General features: G+C 30.5%; 1 protein-coding gene across 1 annotated transcript; it reads right to left on the reverse strand.

Moving 5' to 3' along the window:
- Positions 1 to 5,688: 5,688 nt before the first annotated feature.
- On the reverse strand, positions 5,689 to 7,313 carry LOC114173371 (probable inactive patatin-like protein 9). The gene is made up of 2 exons (XM_028057718.1): positions 6,300 to 7,313; positions 5,689 to 6,140 (listed from the first exon to the last, which is right to left on the reverse strand). The coding sequence occupies exons 1-2, from the start codon at positions 7,224 to 7,226 to the stop codon at positions 5,955 to 5,957; spliced, it is 1,113 nt and encodes a 370-aa protein (XP_027913519.1). The 5' UTR covers positions 7,227 to 7,313; the 3' UTR covers positions 5,689 to 5,954.
- Positions 7,314 to 15,550: the final 8,237 nt, after the last annotated feature.

Raw genomic sequence — 15,550 nt, forward strand, 5'->3', positions numbered from 1 at the left:
AATTTAAATTAGAGTATAGCATGTATGAGTGTCAACGGGTATGGATACTACGATACACATGCCTGCTGTTAACATGCATGTATAAAAAAAATACTCATACCCATTATTTGCGGGTATTCATTTACCATATTCATTTCCTACATGTTGCGTGTTTTATCCGCATACATCCGCAAGTACGAATATTTTTGACATCTCGACTCTTAATTAATGTTTCTAATTTTGATAGGCTTGACAATTTGGAAGATGGAAGAACCACTAATATTTTATTAATATATTTTAAACTAAATTAATTATGATGTTTATAAATAAAAATTATATATAATTTTTAGTTCATTATAAAATTTTTAACTTGAGAAAACTTTTTTGTATAATATGAAATTCTTAGTCTCTTTGTTGACCGGTTGGTCATGATGATAATCGATCAACAGATAAAATCATTAATTGAAGGTAAAACACAATTAGCAACTTAAAACACATATTAAGCACTAAACGAAGATTATGATATGTTTGGGTCATGATTAGGTCATCAGAAAAGATAAAAGTTTAACATAAAAGTATAAATACACTTTATTTGACTTGAACATCAGAGTACCTCATGTTAGTACCATCCAGACAGTCAAGATGAATTATAGAACTTGGAATTAGAAAATCAATAGGAATAAAAAACGTTGAGTGAACCTTTGTAGAATATTAAAGTGAAGATCCAAGACCTTGTAGAAATATTTTTTCCACAATACAAATTATGTTATTGTTGCTTAGATTAGGTTCCTCTCAAAATTTGGTTTTGTTAATTATAAACAAGTCTATCTAAATTTTAGTAGTTTGTATAAGTGAGTTTTATGGCAATGTATGAGTATGTTAGAACTCTAGAAAGTAGCGACAAACTCAAGGAGGCTATGATTTAGGCTATGATTTAATCAGGATAACAAGAGTGGAATAAAAAGAAAGAGATAGAGAAGAGGTATAATTGTTTCAGGTAGGCCTGGACAAAAATGGTTCAAATTCTTGCACAATTCTGACTTGTAGACAGCATACACGGGAAAAGAGTAAACCAGTCAGGGGATCTCTATGTAATCCATCTACTTCTTCAAAATTACTCTGCATCATTTCTACATAATTATCATAGTGGTATAATTATATTCACTTTGAAATGGGCTTAATAAATAGGAAATATTTATTTTAAATTTAAAACACTAATTTAATTGCTATAAAATATGTGAAATTACCTTGCGAATTATGAAATATAATGTAAGTGAATCAGACAGGAGGGATCTCTCTAAGATTTGACCCACTTTAGTATTTTGTCCGAGTCCAGGTGTTGTTTGTTCTTCAACACATTTGCCCTACGTACCCCGCCACGCGACCACATCAAGCACCCAACTTTAAGCCGTCAAACCATGGGGCTCTTCCATTGACTAATAAAATAATGAATCATCATTTTTAATTTTCAATGACAAAAAAGTTTTTATTTAATACTAAATTTTTTATAAAGTGGATTTATTTGTAAATTTTTGTAAAGCTGTATTATATTTATTGATATATATATATATATATATATATATATATATATATTATATAAAATAAAAATTACTGTTATAATTTAGTTCTGTTATAATTTTTCATGTTTTATAAAACTTTTCTTACAAATATTTAATGAGATTTTGCAAAATTTACTGCAATCTCATTCTTTACATTTAAAAAAGAAAAATACAAGAAAAGTTCTAGTACATAGGTAAAGATTTAGTGGTGTACATCTAGAAATGATTAATTTGTTTTGAAATGATTTTTTATATACTTGAAAGTTATCTTTGAAAAAAATTATGTAAAAATAAAATTTATGGGAAAGGAACCCGGACATTGTTTGATTTTTGAAATAAACTGGTAAGAATTCTAGGTTATTTAGCATTGAAGATGGGTAATATGTTATAAAATGTTTGAAATATTGTTAGAATGAATGTGAAAATAAATTTTGTATTGTGACAATTATTACTACGCCGAAATTACACTGTATAATTCAATCAAAAACAATTTGAAGTCTTATCTTCCAACAATACTGAAAGAACCCAAGGGATAAAGAAAAACAGTTAATACTGAAAGTTTGTCTGTCACCAAAAAAGAAAAAAATTAACAAAAGTTCGAATAATAAAAGAAGCTAACTAATAGAGTCATAAGATTAAAATTTCGCAATAATAAATATGCTTATTGTTAAAAAGACAAATAAAATGCTAACAGTGAGAAAAGAAGAAAACTAACATTTGCATTTCATTGTTTTACACAGATATCTGCATTAAAAAAAGTATACAAAACAAAAGCAATAAATAAATAAATAAATAAATAAATATATATATATATATATATATATATATATATATATATATATATATATATATATATATATATATATATATATATATATATATATATATATATATAACACAACGTTCTTCTCGGTTTTCCCCAAGCACGAATTGCAAAAATTTGGGGCTCAAGATCTTTTGTTGTTTCAAGAACAATTTTTTTTTCAAATCAATGCTAACCAGAAGAAAGATATTACAATTATTTTTTTATTTTTTTCTTCTATCTGGTATTTATTTAAACCATAGTGTAAAATATATACTATTTTAGCAAAACAATATCATAATTTAGTTTTCTTCCGATTTTATATTGAACTTATATCTATTTGAATCTATGTGGCAGTAGATCTTGATCTCTGAGAACTGTTTAAGGGCTAAATATGTTTAGTTTCTAACTCATTTATATTTTAAATTTTAATATAGTTTGACATTCATTTTTTTTTTAAATATACTTCTTGTAATATACATGTGATAATTATGTTTTATGTTTTGAAAGATGTTTTAAAGTGACATGCTCAAATATCATATTGAAATCCGTTTAAAGAAAAAAACAAAATTATCACCGTTAAAATAATTATATTTATTTATTTTTTAAAATTTGAAAACCAAAATATATAAAAATTTGAAATAAAATAAATTATAATTTTACATCTAAATTTATAAATTGTAAACATATTCAATCTTTTATTTAAATTAAATATAATTTTAATGTCTAATCTTTACGCAAATTTACTAAAATTTATTTACACACGAAATAAATGGTGTGAACTTTTTCTTACTCTTATATTCTTTACTTGTATGTGAACTCTTTAATCACCATAAACACTAATCTAACTTTACTATCTTTTTTCCATGGATCAGGCAAGGGTGAAAATCACGTCACCCCAATGAAGCTATGCCACTGGTTACGTTAATCACAATCAAATTCATATGAAAAAAAAAAATAGAATTTTGATCTTCAAATTCACTTTGAGGTCGTTAATTTCTAATTGTATTTATTTGTGTTGAATATAGTGTTTCCACGTCATTCTTAAATTCCTAAACTAGAAATTTGAGTTTGTATGGTGAAATGTAGTTTAAGTATGAGTTAGATCCTGAGAGAGTAAGGTTGTAGTTGGAGCATTAGAACTGCCATTACTTTCTCCAACATAAGTGTACTCTCATATTTGAGTTATTGAAAGGCATAACATCAAGCCCTCGTGCCCCTCCTACGAGTAGGACAAATCTCACTCAATTTGTCGGTTATGATTAATCAAATCTAGTTATATGTGTTGTGCACGTGCCTTAAATGTCCCATTCATAATTTTCATACCCTAAATTATTTTCTCAAATTTTGTCACATTATACTATCAAATATCTACTTCAAACATTTGCATGTGTGCTCACGTTTTTTCTAATATTTTGCTAGATTCCACCGAAAAATTAATGTATTTTTATTACAAATGTTTTGTTTCTGTGATTTGTAGAGTATTATAATATCTCATGTTACCATTATAAATAAAACTATTAGTTGTTTTCTCGCACTCACATGAACGCCTTAAATTGGTAAATCAGTGAAAAGATGTAACTTAGCTCTGCCACGTAAGTTCTTAGGATTCCAAAGCCATGACATGCAAAATGTTACAGAGTTGTGACGTAATTTTGTTATTAAATTTAAATAAGAACCAAAAATTAGTTATTTTCAGATAAAAAATATTTAAAACTATATGAAATATTATTTTACTGTTTTTCTAACTATATTACTTCACTCTGATCAGCTGCTTTTCCGATAGAACGACACGATTAAAAAAGGCATTTTGCTAAAAACAATCTAACGATTTTTTTGGTGAAAGGTAGCAAAATGGATAGACAGAACAGATTTATTCTATATTAACAAAAGCAGACCAGATTTAAGGTTAACAAAGACGAAATGTTGTTATAGAGTATGCTATAATTTTGACTGAATGTTCCTGCATACATTATTTATACAGTCATATAATAGAAATTTGGCGGTATGACTTTACTGAATGCAGAGTTTCTGAGTAGCACCTGCTATAATAATGGGAGAAATGGAAATGATGATGAAAAAGGGTTGAGCCGTGAGTTTTGGCGTTGTTATTTTGATGATGAAAAAATAGAAGAGCATAGCATATATATGTTCACTGCGACACTGGTTTTGTGTAAGGTGTCGTAATGTAAAGTAACCTGTAGTTAGAAAAGGCAGTGAAAATAGCAGACACGTAGCACAATGGAAAAAAAAAACGAAAAACCAAGAAAGACAGTGACATAAAGCAGCTGAAATTACAGGCTATTTAATGCCGTGGCATAAGAAACCAGTGGGTGGCTGTGTGTGTTATGCCAGCAATGAGCAGTGGGGAAGAAGTACTACACTGCAATCACTAAACTCACCTACCAAAACAAGGACGGGGATAATTCAGAGAACCATGCTATAAATGAAACTCCGAAAAACTTGAATTAATCAAACCTAAAAGCTTATTTGCAAAACACCCTATGATATCAGTTTGACGTAAAACAAATGGGTTTGGTTTGGACTCTGCCTTCTTTTATGAAAAATTTTTGCTATTTTTTCCCAATCTCTTTCTCTCTGTGTAATACATACAATATAGGTCGTTAAAGTTTAATTTTTTTGAATGTGATGCTGAGGATATATCCATTACTTGTATTAACTGTTTCATGTATGGTCGAGTAAATATTTTAAATTTAAGAAACTAAATGGTTAATAATTTTATAATGAAATCTTTTTTAACATTTATCATAGTCCTCTCTATAAGGATTGGAGTCTTGAAGAGAGAAATCACATATTTGATGATGAATGTTCTATATTCACACATTTCAACTTTCATTTTTAACCAAAATTCTATAAAATCAACATAAGTTCTATATTCACACATTTCAACTTTCATTTTTAACCAAAATTCTATAAAATCAACATAAGTACTCTTTCGTATGGTGTGTATGAATTAATGTTGAAAGAATCTCGGAGTAGTTGGAAACATATCAAATGTTTGTTTTATTATAGAATAGAATTGATACGATATGTTGGAAGTTAAAATGGAAACATGTTTGGAAAAATTAAAAAAAAAAATCTGAAGAAAGTAATAAAACAAATTCAAACTTGATTTGGGAGCTTTTAGCCTGGATTGCATGATAGTACTTTGTTTCAAATTTTATCTTGAAATGAAAAAGTGATTGATCACGAGCGTAGTCGTGGTGCTCCAAATCCGCGAATCACGCAGCCATTTTGGGAATTAACAGTCACATGGAACTGTAATCACCGTTTACTAAAACATGTCCCAGAAAAGAAACCGTAATTACAAACAAAAAAAGAAGAAAAAACTCGAAAAATCATGTCTCCGTTTGGAAATAAGAAATAATGTCTGACACAACTTTCACCAGTCCAAGTTAGTCAAAATCAGAATCAAGGGAACCAAACCGGAAACACGAGAGAGGGAAGCTCTACCATGTCATTTTTATTAACTGCTATTCACTCCGACAACAACAGATAAAAAAAAAAAAACTTCAGGACCTTTTTTAATCGTGGCCTAATCTTGATACAAGTCAAAGCGTAAAAATATTAAAAAAACGCCGTTAGCGAGTTTCTTACGGCGGCACCTTGCAGGGACTAGGTGGCAGACTAGTCTTTCCGGTAGCAACAAGACGTTGCACGAAGCTCTCGATTCTGTTAGCGTTAGTTTCCTGCAGTAATCGTTTTCCACCAAACGGTAACGATTCCAGCACTCTCTCGTTCAGCACCTTCTCTTCTTTTCCTTCTCCCAAACCAAAAGCCTGCATCATCAGACGCCGTCAATTAACTCCGTGATACACAACGTGAAAGAAAATGGTTATATTGCAATTTGATTAGAATGAGGAAGTAGAGTTCAGTTCACTGAGACCGAGGCGATTAACTGAATCGAATTTCAATTACAGAGAGCATTAATGGCGTACCTGAATCCTGACATAATCCGTACGATTCCAACAGAAGGCGTTCCCCAACATCTGGTCAACGGTTTCGGAAACGCCGTCGAGCGCAATGTCAACCACCGTCGATGTGGAGCACTCACCGGCGGTGTTTACTCTCTTAGCCGGCGCTCCGTTTCCGATCGAGAGCACGAGGAGATCCTCCACACCGTTCACCGACGGGAAGTCGCGCTTGTTGTGGAGGACGTGGGTGACGGCCGCAGCGGCAGGATTATTCATCACCAGGCCGCCGTCAACAGCGGCGCATGAGGTCTTACCGTCGACGGAGGCGAAATGGAAGGGCGCGAAGAGGCCAGGAGTGGCAGAAGTGGCTCGGCACGCCTTCCAGAGCTCGAAGTTGAAACTCGGTGACTCGGACGCGTCGGCTCGGGAGAACACAAATGGCGCAGAACTCTTGAGGTCAAAGCAAGGGATGAGCAGAGGCTTACACGTGTCCTTCATAGTCAACAACCGTCGCTCTTCCTCTTTTCTTTGGAAAACCCGCTTCAGCGCGTTTTCCATGCTCCGCGATGAGAATCTGCGGCAGCGGCGGAACACGCCGGCGCGCTTGGGCTTGAACAGTTCACCGTTGCTCTCGGCGACGAAGTGGACAGCGTCGCGGGCGGTGTAGAGAGGCCGGCCAAAGCCGTCGTCGGCGGTGATCATGGCTGCGAGGATGGCCCCAATGCCGGTTCCGGCGATGATGTCGAAGTAATCGGCGATTTGCGCGTGGGGATCCGAGGTATGGGCTCGGATCTGGTCCTCGAGGTGGACGAGGGCCGTCCCAGAGACAATGGCGGTGGTTCCTCCGCCGTCGATACTGAGAATGCGGGTTTTGGAAGTGGCTTCATAGTGGGAAAGCCATTGCTGCTCGAGTTTGGAGAAGATCTCGAGCGTTACTTTGCTAAGCTCCATTGTGTAGAGTTTTGGCGTGCGTTGTTGTTGTGGTGGTGAGTGCGCTAGAAGCAGAGGTTGGGAGTGAAAGGTGTGTTTGGCAATGGGGTAGTTATAATGGTTCTACACACACGGTCCTTCTTCGTCCTTGTCGTTGATCTTTTTCTTCCTCTATTTTTTTATTAGTGTGTCTATTTATTTATTATTGCCTTTTGTATTTGTTGTGCATATTTAATTCACAGATTAACAATTATTTATTTCACTCCACATCTTCTAGTCACTACACTACACTACCCGTGTTGCCACTTACATCAGTTTACTATTGTTGCAGAGTGCGTGGTGAGAGTCTTACGTGTTAGACGTGTGTTTGCACGTGCAAGTGGGGTGTTATTTTGCGGGAAGCGCTGAACTCGCCATATCAGTCGCTTCTCTGCTACCTAATATATGTTTAAGGTTGGTCATTGTGTTCCTCTTGTTTTTTTTCATAAATTCGTGTTTTGGAGTGAGTTCGTTAGAGTTTCCTTTTAAATTTTAATTATTGTTGCCAGCTTTTTTTTTTGTATTGCACACCACTGAGATGTGGAGGATGATCTCAGAATCTTCCGTGACGTTTCCAGAACGTAGAAAATCGAGTGAGTTTTCCTCCTAAACTTTTATGCAGCTTCTACTCATATTACCTGTTTATTCTTGTGTTAGCATAATGTTGTAGAGTTTTGTCTGAATTAACCGTCTACAGTTAAAAAAGAAACGCAAAACAAACGTGTCACTAAACTTTAAACTATTATATTCTTTTTTATCACCTGGGTGGAAAAGGACGTGCACAAAAGAGGAAATTTGATGTGTATTTTTTCATAGAAATAATGGCTTACCTTAATTCATGTATCTTTTGCTGGACTTTGATGCACAAGACTGAGGTTTTTTTTTTTTTATCTAAATTAGCAAATTTTTCTTGCTACATTTTCAATTTTGAATGTAGTTTATAAATAATGATAAACTGGAGGAATTGTTAGTTGTTTTATAATATAACACATGAATAAGTTAAAAACTTTGAAAACAATAAGGAATTATAAACAATATATTACCTTATAATCACACTTTTCATCCCTAGTACTGTGTAAACTCGATTTTGATCTCCATGATTTTAAGGGCATGGTTTTAGTTCATTCGTTTTTAAGATGAGCAATTTTGAACTCGGGAAGTTTTGAAAATAGGAAATTTCAGTTTCATTGTTACCTTATCATCTATTTTTTTTTTTTTTTTAATGATTTCCACTATGCAAATCCAAATGTTGGTCATGATTTTACTTGTCTTTGGAACTAATTTGTTTTATCTTTGGAAATGACTTTTTATGATTCTACTTTATTTTTTAAGGGGTATCATAATTTATTTTATTGGGCAACATTCAATAATAATTAATGTGTTTACTTCTGACTTATTTCAATTAATGCGTATCTAAGGATGGTTAATGAAGAGACTGATACTGAAAAAAACACATGGATTGGCCTGAGAGTTACACATGTGGGCACTGAATCAGTTGAGTTGAATATATAAGGCGGAGTCAAAGGGATCCAATTTGATAAAAAAAAAAGAAGGTTAAATGTGATTTCAAAGGGATCCAATTTGATAAAAAAAAAAGAAGGTTAAATGTGATTTTGTACTTTAATTTTCAATTGTAATTGATTTCTTTTTTAAATATTAGTTCAATTTAATTTTTCAATCTTAAAAATATGTCAATTTAAAATTTTTAAATAAATTTATCTAATATTTTATATTCACCATCTTGTGATAGTATATGAATTAGTTATCTCATTTAATAAATTTATATTTTAATGTTGACAGAAAAAAAAATTTAAATGTTAAATAAATTTCATAAAATTTAGTTAGAATAACTAAATTCATATATTTTTTAAAGTACAACTAAAGTAAACAAAAATTAAAAAAAAAATCGAAAAATTAAGAGACAAAAACATATTTAAAAAAAATTATTAATTTTTTGTTACAAAAATAAACTAAGCAAACTATTATTTGAAATTAAATGATTTCACTATAAATTATCTTCGTGAATTAGTTAGTAAACATATTGATACTTAAGACACAAACATAATATTTTTTGTCATTTTACTCTAATCTTCAACCAGTTGGTCAATTAGACAACGGGGTGCTTAAAAGGAAAAATTTAAGTAATTTTTTTTTTATATTAATTTGTTCAAACTTAATATACATTGAACTCCTTAAACAAATTTGATAAAAAACACTTGTTCACTGGCAAATGAAACCCACGAGAGTTATTATACCCATTCTTACCTACTACAAATCCCCCACTTCTTACCTACTACAAAACCCACAAGAGTTATACCCATTCTTACCTACTACAAAACCTCGCAGTTTACTTCAAAAACAACTGTACCACTTATATTGGAAATTTAAGAAAATATATCACCTTGTAGAAGTTCAAGAAGGTTTTTACTCTTACACTGTATTCAATTGAAAGTATTTATTATTTAAAAGGATGACAGAAGAATGATTTAAAGGTGATTAATTAATTTAATTGTTGTGATCTATGCGTAGAGTTCTTTATTTGTACCTCAAAATATTAATAAATCTATTATTTTGTTGAACCCACCTCAGTATGAAATAAATAGGAGTAAAGGTGAGAAGTGTAAAGAGAACAGTAAGTAAGGGTGAAAGAGCCGAAAGAAGGGTGAGAATAGTAGCCCAGTAGGGAATATAATCAGCTGATGGCCTATTTCATTTGTGTGCAGCCTTTTTGGGCTAGTCTTCCCTGTCAACCTACAAGGCAGGCTTTGGCCCAGGCACAACATATAAAAGCTGACTATTTTCTGGTATTTTCTGTGTGCATAAACTTGTTGGATCTTGAAGGAGGCTTTTCTTCCTGCACCTCCCTAAACTGACATATCGCATTTCATATATATAAATTTATGATAAAATATGAGAAGTTAACCTTCATAACACCTTCTCTGGTGAAGGGGGGTTGATTGAGCAATGTAGGCTTCGGGTGTGAGGATTGACAATGGATTGAAAAGATGTGTCAGCTGAAAAACGTGATGCAGAAAGGATATGGAAGATGATGCATGGCAGGGGCGGACCATAGTGTACGTATAGGGGGCCATGGCCCCCCCTCACCCTCTCCCTCCCAACATTTTTTTTTTCTGTAGGTAAAAAATATATATAATATTTTAAATTTTTGAGTTTTGATGTGAAATTAAAATTTGTTTTTATTTCAAAATTTAATATAGTTTGTTTCGTAAACATTAGAAATTGATGGATATAGTTTTTTGGGTTAAATATGTTTTTGGTCCCTTAACTTTCAGTGAATTTTGGAATTAGTCCATTTTGAAACTTTGGACCAATTTAGTCCTTCATCTTTCGGAATACGTGGATTTAGTCCTTTTAATCAAATTTTGTTAAGTTTATTTGATATTTCGTACGCATTTTAGGATTGTATTTGAGTTGTTTATACTGTTTGACACATTTTTGTTTTAATGTTAAGTCAAATACTATTGTGAAACGCGCTTGAAATGTCAAATAAACTTTACAAAATTTGATTAAAAGGACTAAATCTACGTATTTCAAAAGATGAAGGACTAAATTGGTTCAAAGTTTCAAAATAGACTAATTCCAAAATTCACTGAAAGTTAAGGGACCAAAAACATATTTAACCCTAGTTTTTTTAATCCAATTACTTTAATTTATATTTAAAATATGTAAACGTCTTTTTTGCTAACATTTGAGTTGTTTATGATATCTTATATGTTCCCGTTTAAACATATTGAAAAACGTATTTGACACATGAAAAAAACAATGTAATTAGGTTAAAATGATTATATTAATTCATTTAGACTGTGTTTGTATGGATAGATGGATTTGAGAAAGGGTATGAAGATGAATTTGTGTAGATTTATATACATTTCATAATACATTATGCATATAAATATATTATTTATTATTATTATTTTATTATTTATATATATATATATATATATATATATATATAAAATAATAGTAATAATAATAAATAAATTAATAATAATAATAATCAAAATAATAGTAATTGTATATAATTATAAATAATATTTATTTTTATTATAATTTAAAAATAATATATTTTATAATTATTAATATTTGAAATATTATGAAATAAAGAAAGTATAAAAGATGGTTAAATGGTAAAATCATTTGTTATCTTTCCAATCTTCGCATTTTAGCAAGGATGAAAATTTTATACAATCTTATAAATCTGTCTTCGCATATATTTCTAAATCACTGCAACAGAACACGACAAACAATAACAATCCATTTGTGCAAATCAATAGATTTATAAAATCTGTTTAAAGGAACACTACGTTAAAGTTGAGAATTAAAATGTATTAAAGTATTAGACGATAATAAATTAAAATTTTACATAAAAATTTATAAAATAAAAATATATTTAACATTTTATCTTAACATCCCTAAATTTTATCAAAAGATTCGATTATAAAAATATAAAGATGATAGGGGTCAAGAAAAGAGACTGGCAAGCCCGTACAAGATCGCTGGGATCATCTGAACTATTCTTTTCTGGTTTGGGGCTTTAAGAACTAAGCAAATGATCACTTCCGGATTAAACAATTCGGAATACACTCCTAAATATGATGAAACACTTTGGATCAGATATTCCAGAAAATATGTTCGTCTTTTTGTAATGTCACACCGGAACCGGACTTGGAATTATATTCGGGATTGTTCAAAACAAAATGTACATATTTACAAAGATATTACAAAATGTTTAATATGAAACATGTTTTCAAAATCCGATAATGTATTTTGAATTATGCATTCCGTAGCCTGAAAAATATCTCAAACGCAACACACCCCACCACAACGGGAGAAGTTGAAGAGAAGGTTAACTTCTCATATTTGATTACAAATTTATAAGGATAAAATTGGGATATATGAATTTAGGAGGTGTAGAAAGAAAATTTGGGCGTGCAGGAAGAAAAGCCCTATTGAAGGTCTCATTTAATTGGGCGTATAGGAATCATATCATAAAACAGTCCACGAATTTCTCATGAAGTTTTCCTTAAGGTAATATTTGGATACAAGTAGTGTATACTAGTTCTGCATTAATTTGTATTATACTCAACTAAATAGTTTCTTGTGTATGGTAGGATTATTTGATATTTGAATAAAGTTTAAAACTATACTTATGGAAACTGAAAATACTTTTAATTAGTGGTTGGGATTATTATTAGCATTCACTATTAGTTATTGCCTTTTTTCAACTCATGTATTATTTTACAAAATCATTTACTTTGGCGTTTAGTACGAGTAAAAAAATTATTTTATCACAATGTCAGTGAAAGAATGAAGAGAAAATAAGAGTGACTAAAGTTAATTTATAGTTTTTTTGTTTGCTAAGGAGAGGAACTAAATAATGGTGTAGAAAGTCTGCAACTAAAATGATTGTAGAAAGTTTAGAATAGTCCAAACGAATTTTGATTTTTTTTTTCTCGCAGTGATTCCCCTTTATGTTTTTATATTGCAAACGGTTTATCAAAATAAAATATACCTTTTACCAAATTATCATAATGTATTTATTATTTAGTATGTTTAAATGTTTGGAGTTTATATTTGAATTCTCCTAAATATAATGAGTTTTTTTTTTTTTTATTGAATTCCGTTTAAAGGTATCTTTTTTAGTGATACGTTTTTTTAATATATCACTTCTTAATCGTTAATATAACGGTATTTTGATTATCTCATATGTATCGAAAATTGATTCCGAGTCTTTCCAACGTGAAACCAAACAGATATATTTGAAATTCTATCGAATAAAACCCGCCATACACATTCAAAGTGCTTGGGAAAAGATTTAATATTTAATTTTTCTAATCATGGTGACTTTCATATTTTTTGAATACAATATTGAATAAATTTTGAGCTAAACATTGTAAAGGAGTCTAGTTTAGTTAAATAGACAGGTTTCTTAAGCTTAATTTCTACTGATACACAAAAATCAAGATTATTATTTATAATGTTACTCCAACGTGGAACAATCAACGGTTGCCAACTCCACATCATATTCACATAAAAGTATGGTATTTCTAGTTGGTTCTTTGGAGTAGGCAACTTTGATTCAACATATTAAATTAATTAGTTAACTATTATTTCATTATTTTAATTTTGAACGAATCGGTTCGTTACCCACTAATACATTTTAATGTTTTAATATTATATATATATACGCAGAAAAAAGAAGATTAGGTCAACAATGCAAGCTAACTTTAATAAATGAATAAATAAATAAAGTATTTTACTAATTTCTGTTGTTGTCATGCTCATGCATGTGTACTTTGCTTGTAGAAACTATTAATTAACAACTGAATATAATTAAAACCGTTTAAAAGCTTCGTTTTATATTTTAATGAGCATGTACATAAATCAATATTCACAAAAATCATAAACAAATAAGACAAGTGGATCTTTCTCCTACCATTTCTTATCTCATATTTGGAATGTGGGGTCAATTATTGATAATGTGGTATTAAGATAAATTTTTTAAATGTGCATTTGTATTTATCAGCGGACGTTTGTTTCTTAAAACAATTTTAATATCGTATCAAGAATAATTATTTGATGTTAAAAAAATACTAAATTAAGTAAGAAGTTTCATGTGTAGAAAATATTAAAAAGAAAAAAATTAAAAAAAAAGATATTTAATGGGATTGTTGATACTGTGGTATTGAGATGACCCTTTTAAATGTGTTTTAGTGGTATGATTTCGTGAAATAATTAATGAAAATTAATATTTTATTGGGAATAATAATTTACAGTTGAAGAAACTAATTAATTGGAGAAGAACGTCCTTATGTGCAAAATATTACAAAGATAAGACATATAGTTATATACAAAAAGATATTTAATGTGGTGGTCATTGATGCAGTGATATTGTATTAACATAAAGGGTTTTCACGCGGAACAAGAAAAGGAGACATTGATCTCGCGAGCCACTACTCTAACAGCAACGATCTTCGTCGGTGACCACCTTAGATGCTAGCGAAGTACAAAGATTGTGGATTCTACCTTCAAAAACAACTTATTTCTCATATTGGTGGATTGACGCTCCCCACTCCACATCCAACACAAAATCTCTATCACAACTCCAAACCCATCAATGGAAAAAAGACGAAATTGATGACGACTCAGACCAAACCAATGACACTTCCAATTATGAGTGACAATGCAGCTGTTGATACTGACAACAAGGATTAGCTGAACGATGGTTAATCGTCTTTGGACTTGCTAGAAAAGATAAAGACCAAAAGAAATTGTAGATACCAAAAGAATAATGAACGAGACATTCTTCAAATGAAATCCTAGTCTCTCCTTTAATTTGTTGTGAAAAAAGACTACAAAACTTTAATCATCATTTTCACTCACTTCCAGCATCCCTAAAATTGCCTAAATCAACGATTTAAAAAATAACTAAAAGTTACTTTTAAAAATTTCACCCAAAACGACACATCACTAAGTGAAAAATGAATAACTTTTATTATTCATAAAATCCTCCAATATCATGATAGTGCAAATACCTAAAATTAGTCAATCACCGTACCTAACCATATTGTCCGAAAATGTTTCAAGTACTCGTGACTGAAATCTAAACTTTTGCGCTTATTTTACTATTTATACATACAATGGATTGGTTTCGTACTATTATTTCCATATTTCCCTCGTATGTAAAAGTCAGAGTGATGAAGCATACAAAAGTTAATTTTATTTTTAAAATTAAACAATTTTGTATAAAAACTAAACTATTTAACCTTTTAAAAACTTTAAATAGTATTATTGACTCAATAAAAAAATATATTAAAGATGACCCTTTTCTTTAATATAATAATAAAAGTAACATCATGAATCATTATATAAGTATGCATGAATGGGAAGAAAATTGATTCAAATTGACGTGATGGGTGAAGGATCCGCGGATTCTCTTTCTAGAATGTAATAATTAACGTAACCTTTTCTTTGGTGGAAACCGTCAAATAAAAATATGTACCTTGACAATTGATAGTAATTGATAAAAGAACCAAAAAGAATAAAAAATCCACCAAGTTTCTATTTCACTTCACGCTACGCTTCCTATATATATAGTTGTTGTGACTTACAACCCAATATCACCATTGATTATTAAACTTTTAGTTCTTTTATTATTAGTTTAATACAATGAATCTTAGACGTGTGATAATATTATAAGTTAGCACCAAATAAAGGGTACTTAACCATCAAAATTTCTAGTCTTTAATTCGAAAAAATGATTGAAGTTAGAACCGTGGTGTTTA

The sequence above is a fragment of the Vigna unguiculata genome, chromosome 1 (assembly GCF_004118075.2).
Source record: "Vigna unguiculata cultivar IT97K-499-35 chromosome 1, ASM411807v1, whole genome shotgun sequence".
Classification (NCBI taxonomy): Eukaryota; Viridiplantae; Streptophyta; class Magnoliopsida; order Fabales; family Fabaceae; genus Vigna; species Vigna unguiculata.

Bases quoted from the DNA above. Each gene is read 5' to 3' on its own strand.
- LOC114173371 (XM_028057718.1), bottom strand. From the start codon at position 7,226: ATGGAGCTTAGCAAAGTAACGCTCGAGATCTTCTCCAAACTCGAGCAG. The intron at 6,141-6,299 runs GTACGCCATTAA...CTGATGATGCAG, and splicing joins CGGATTATGTCAGGATTCAG to GCTTTTGGTTTGGGAGAAGG.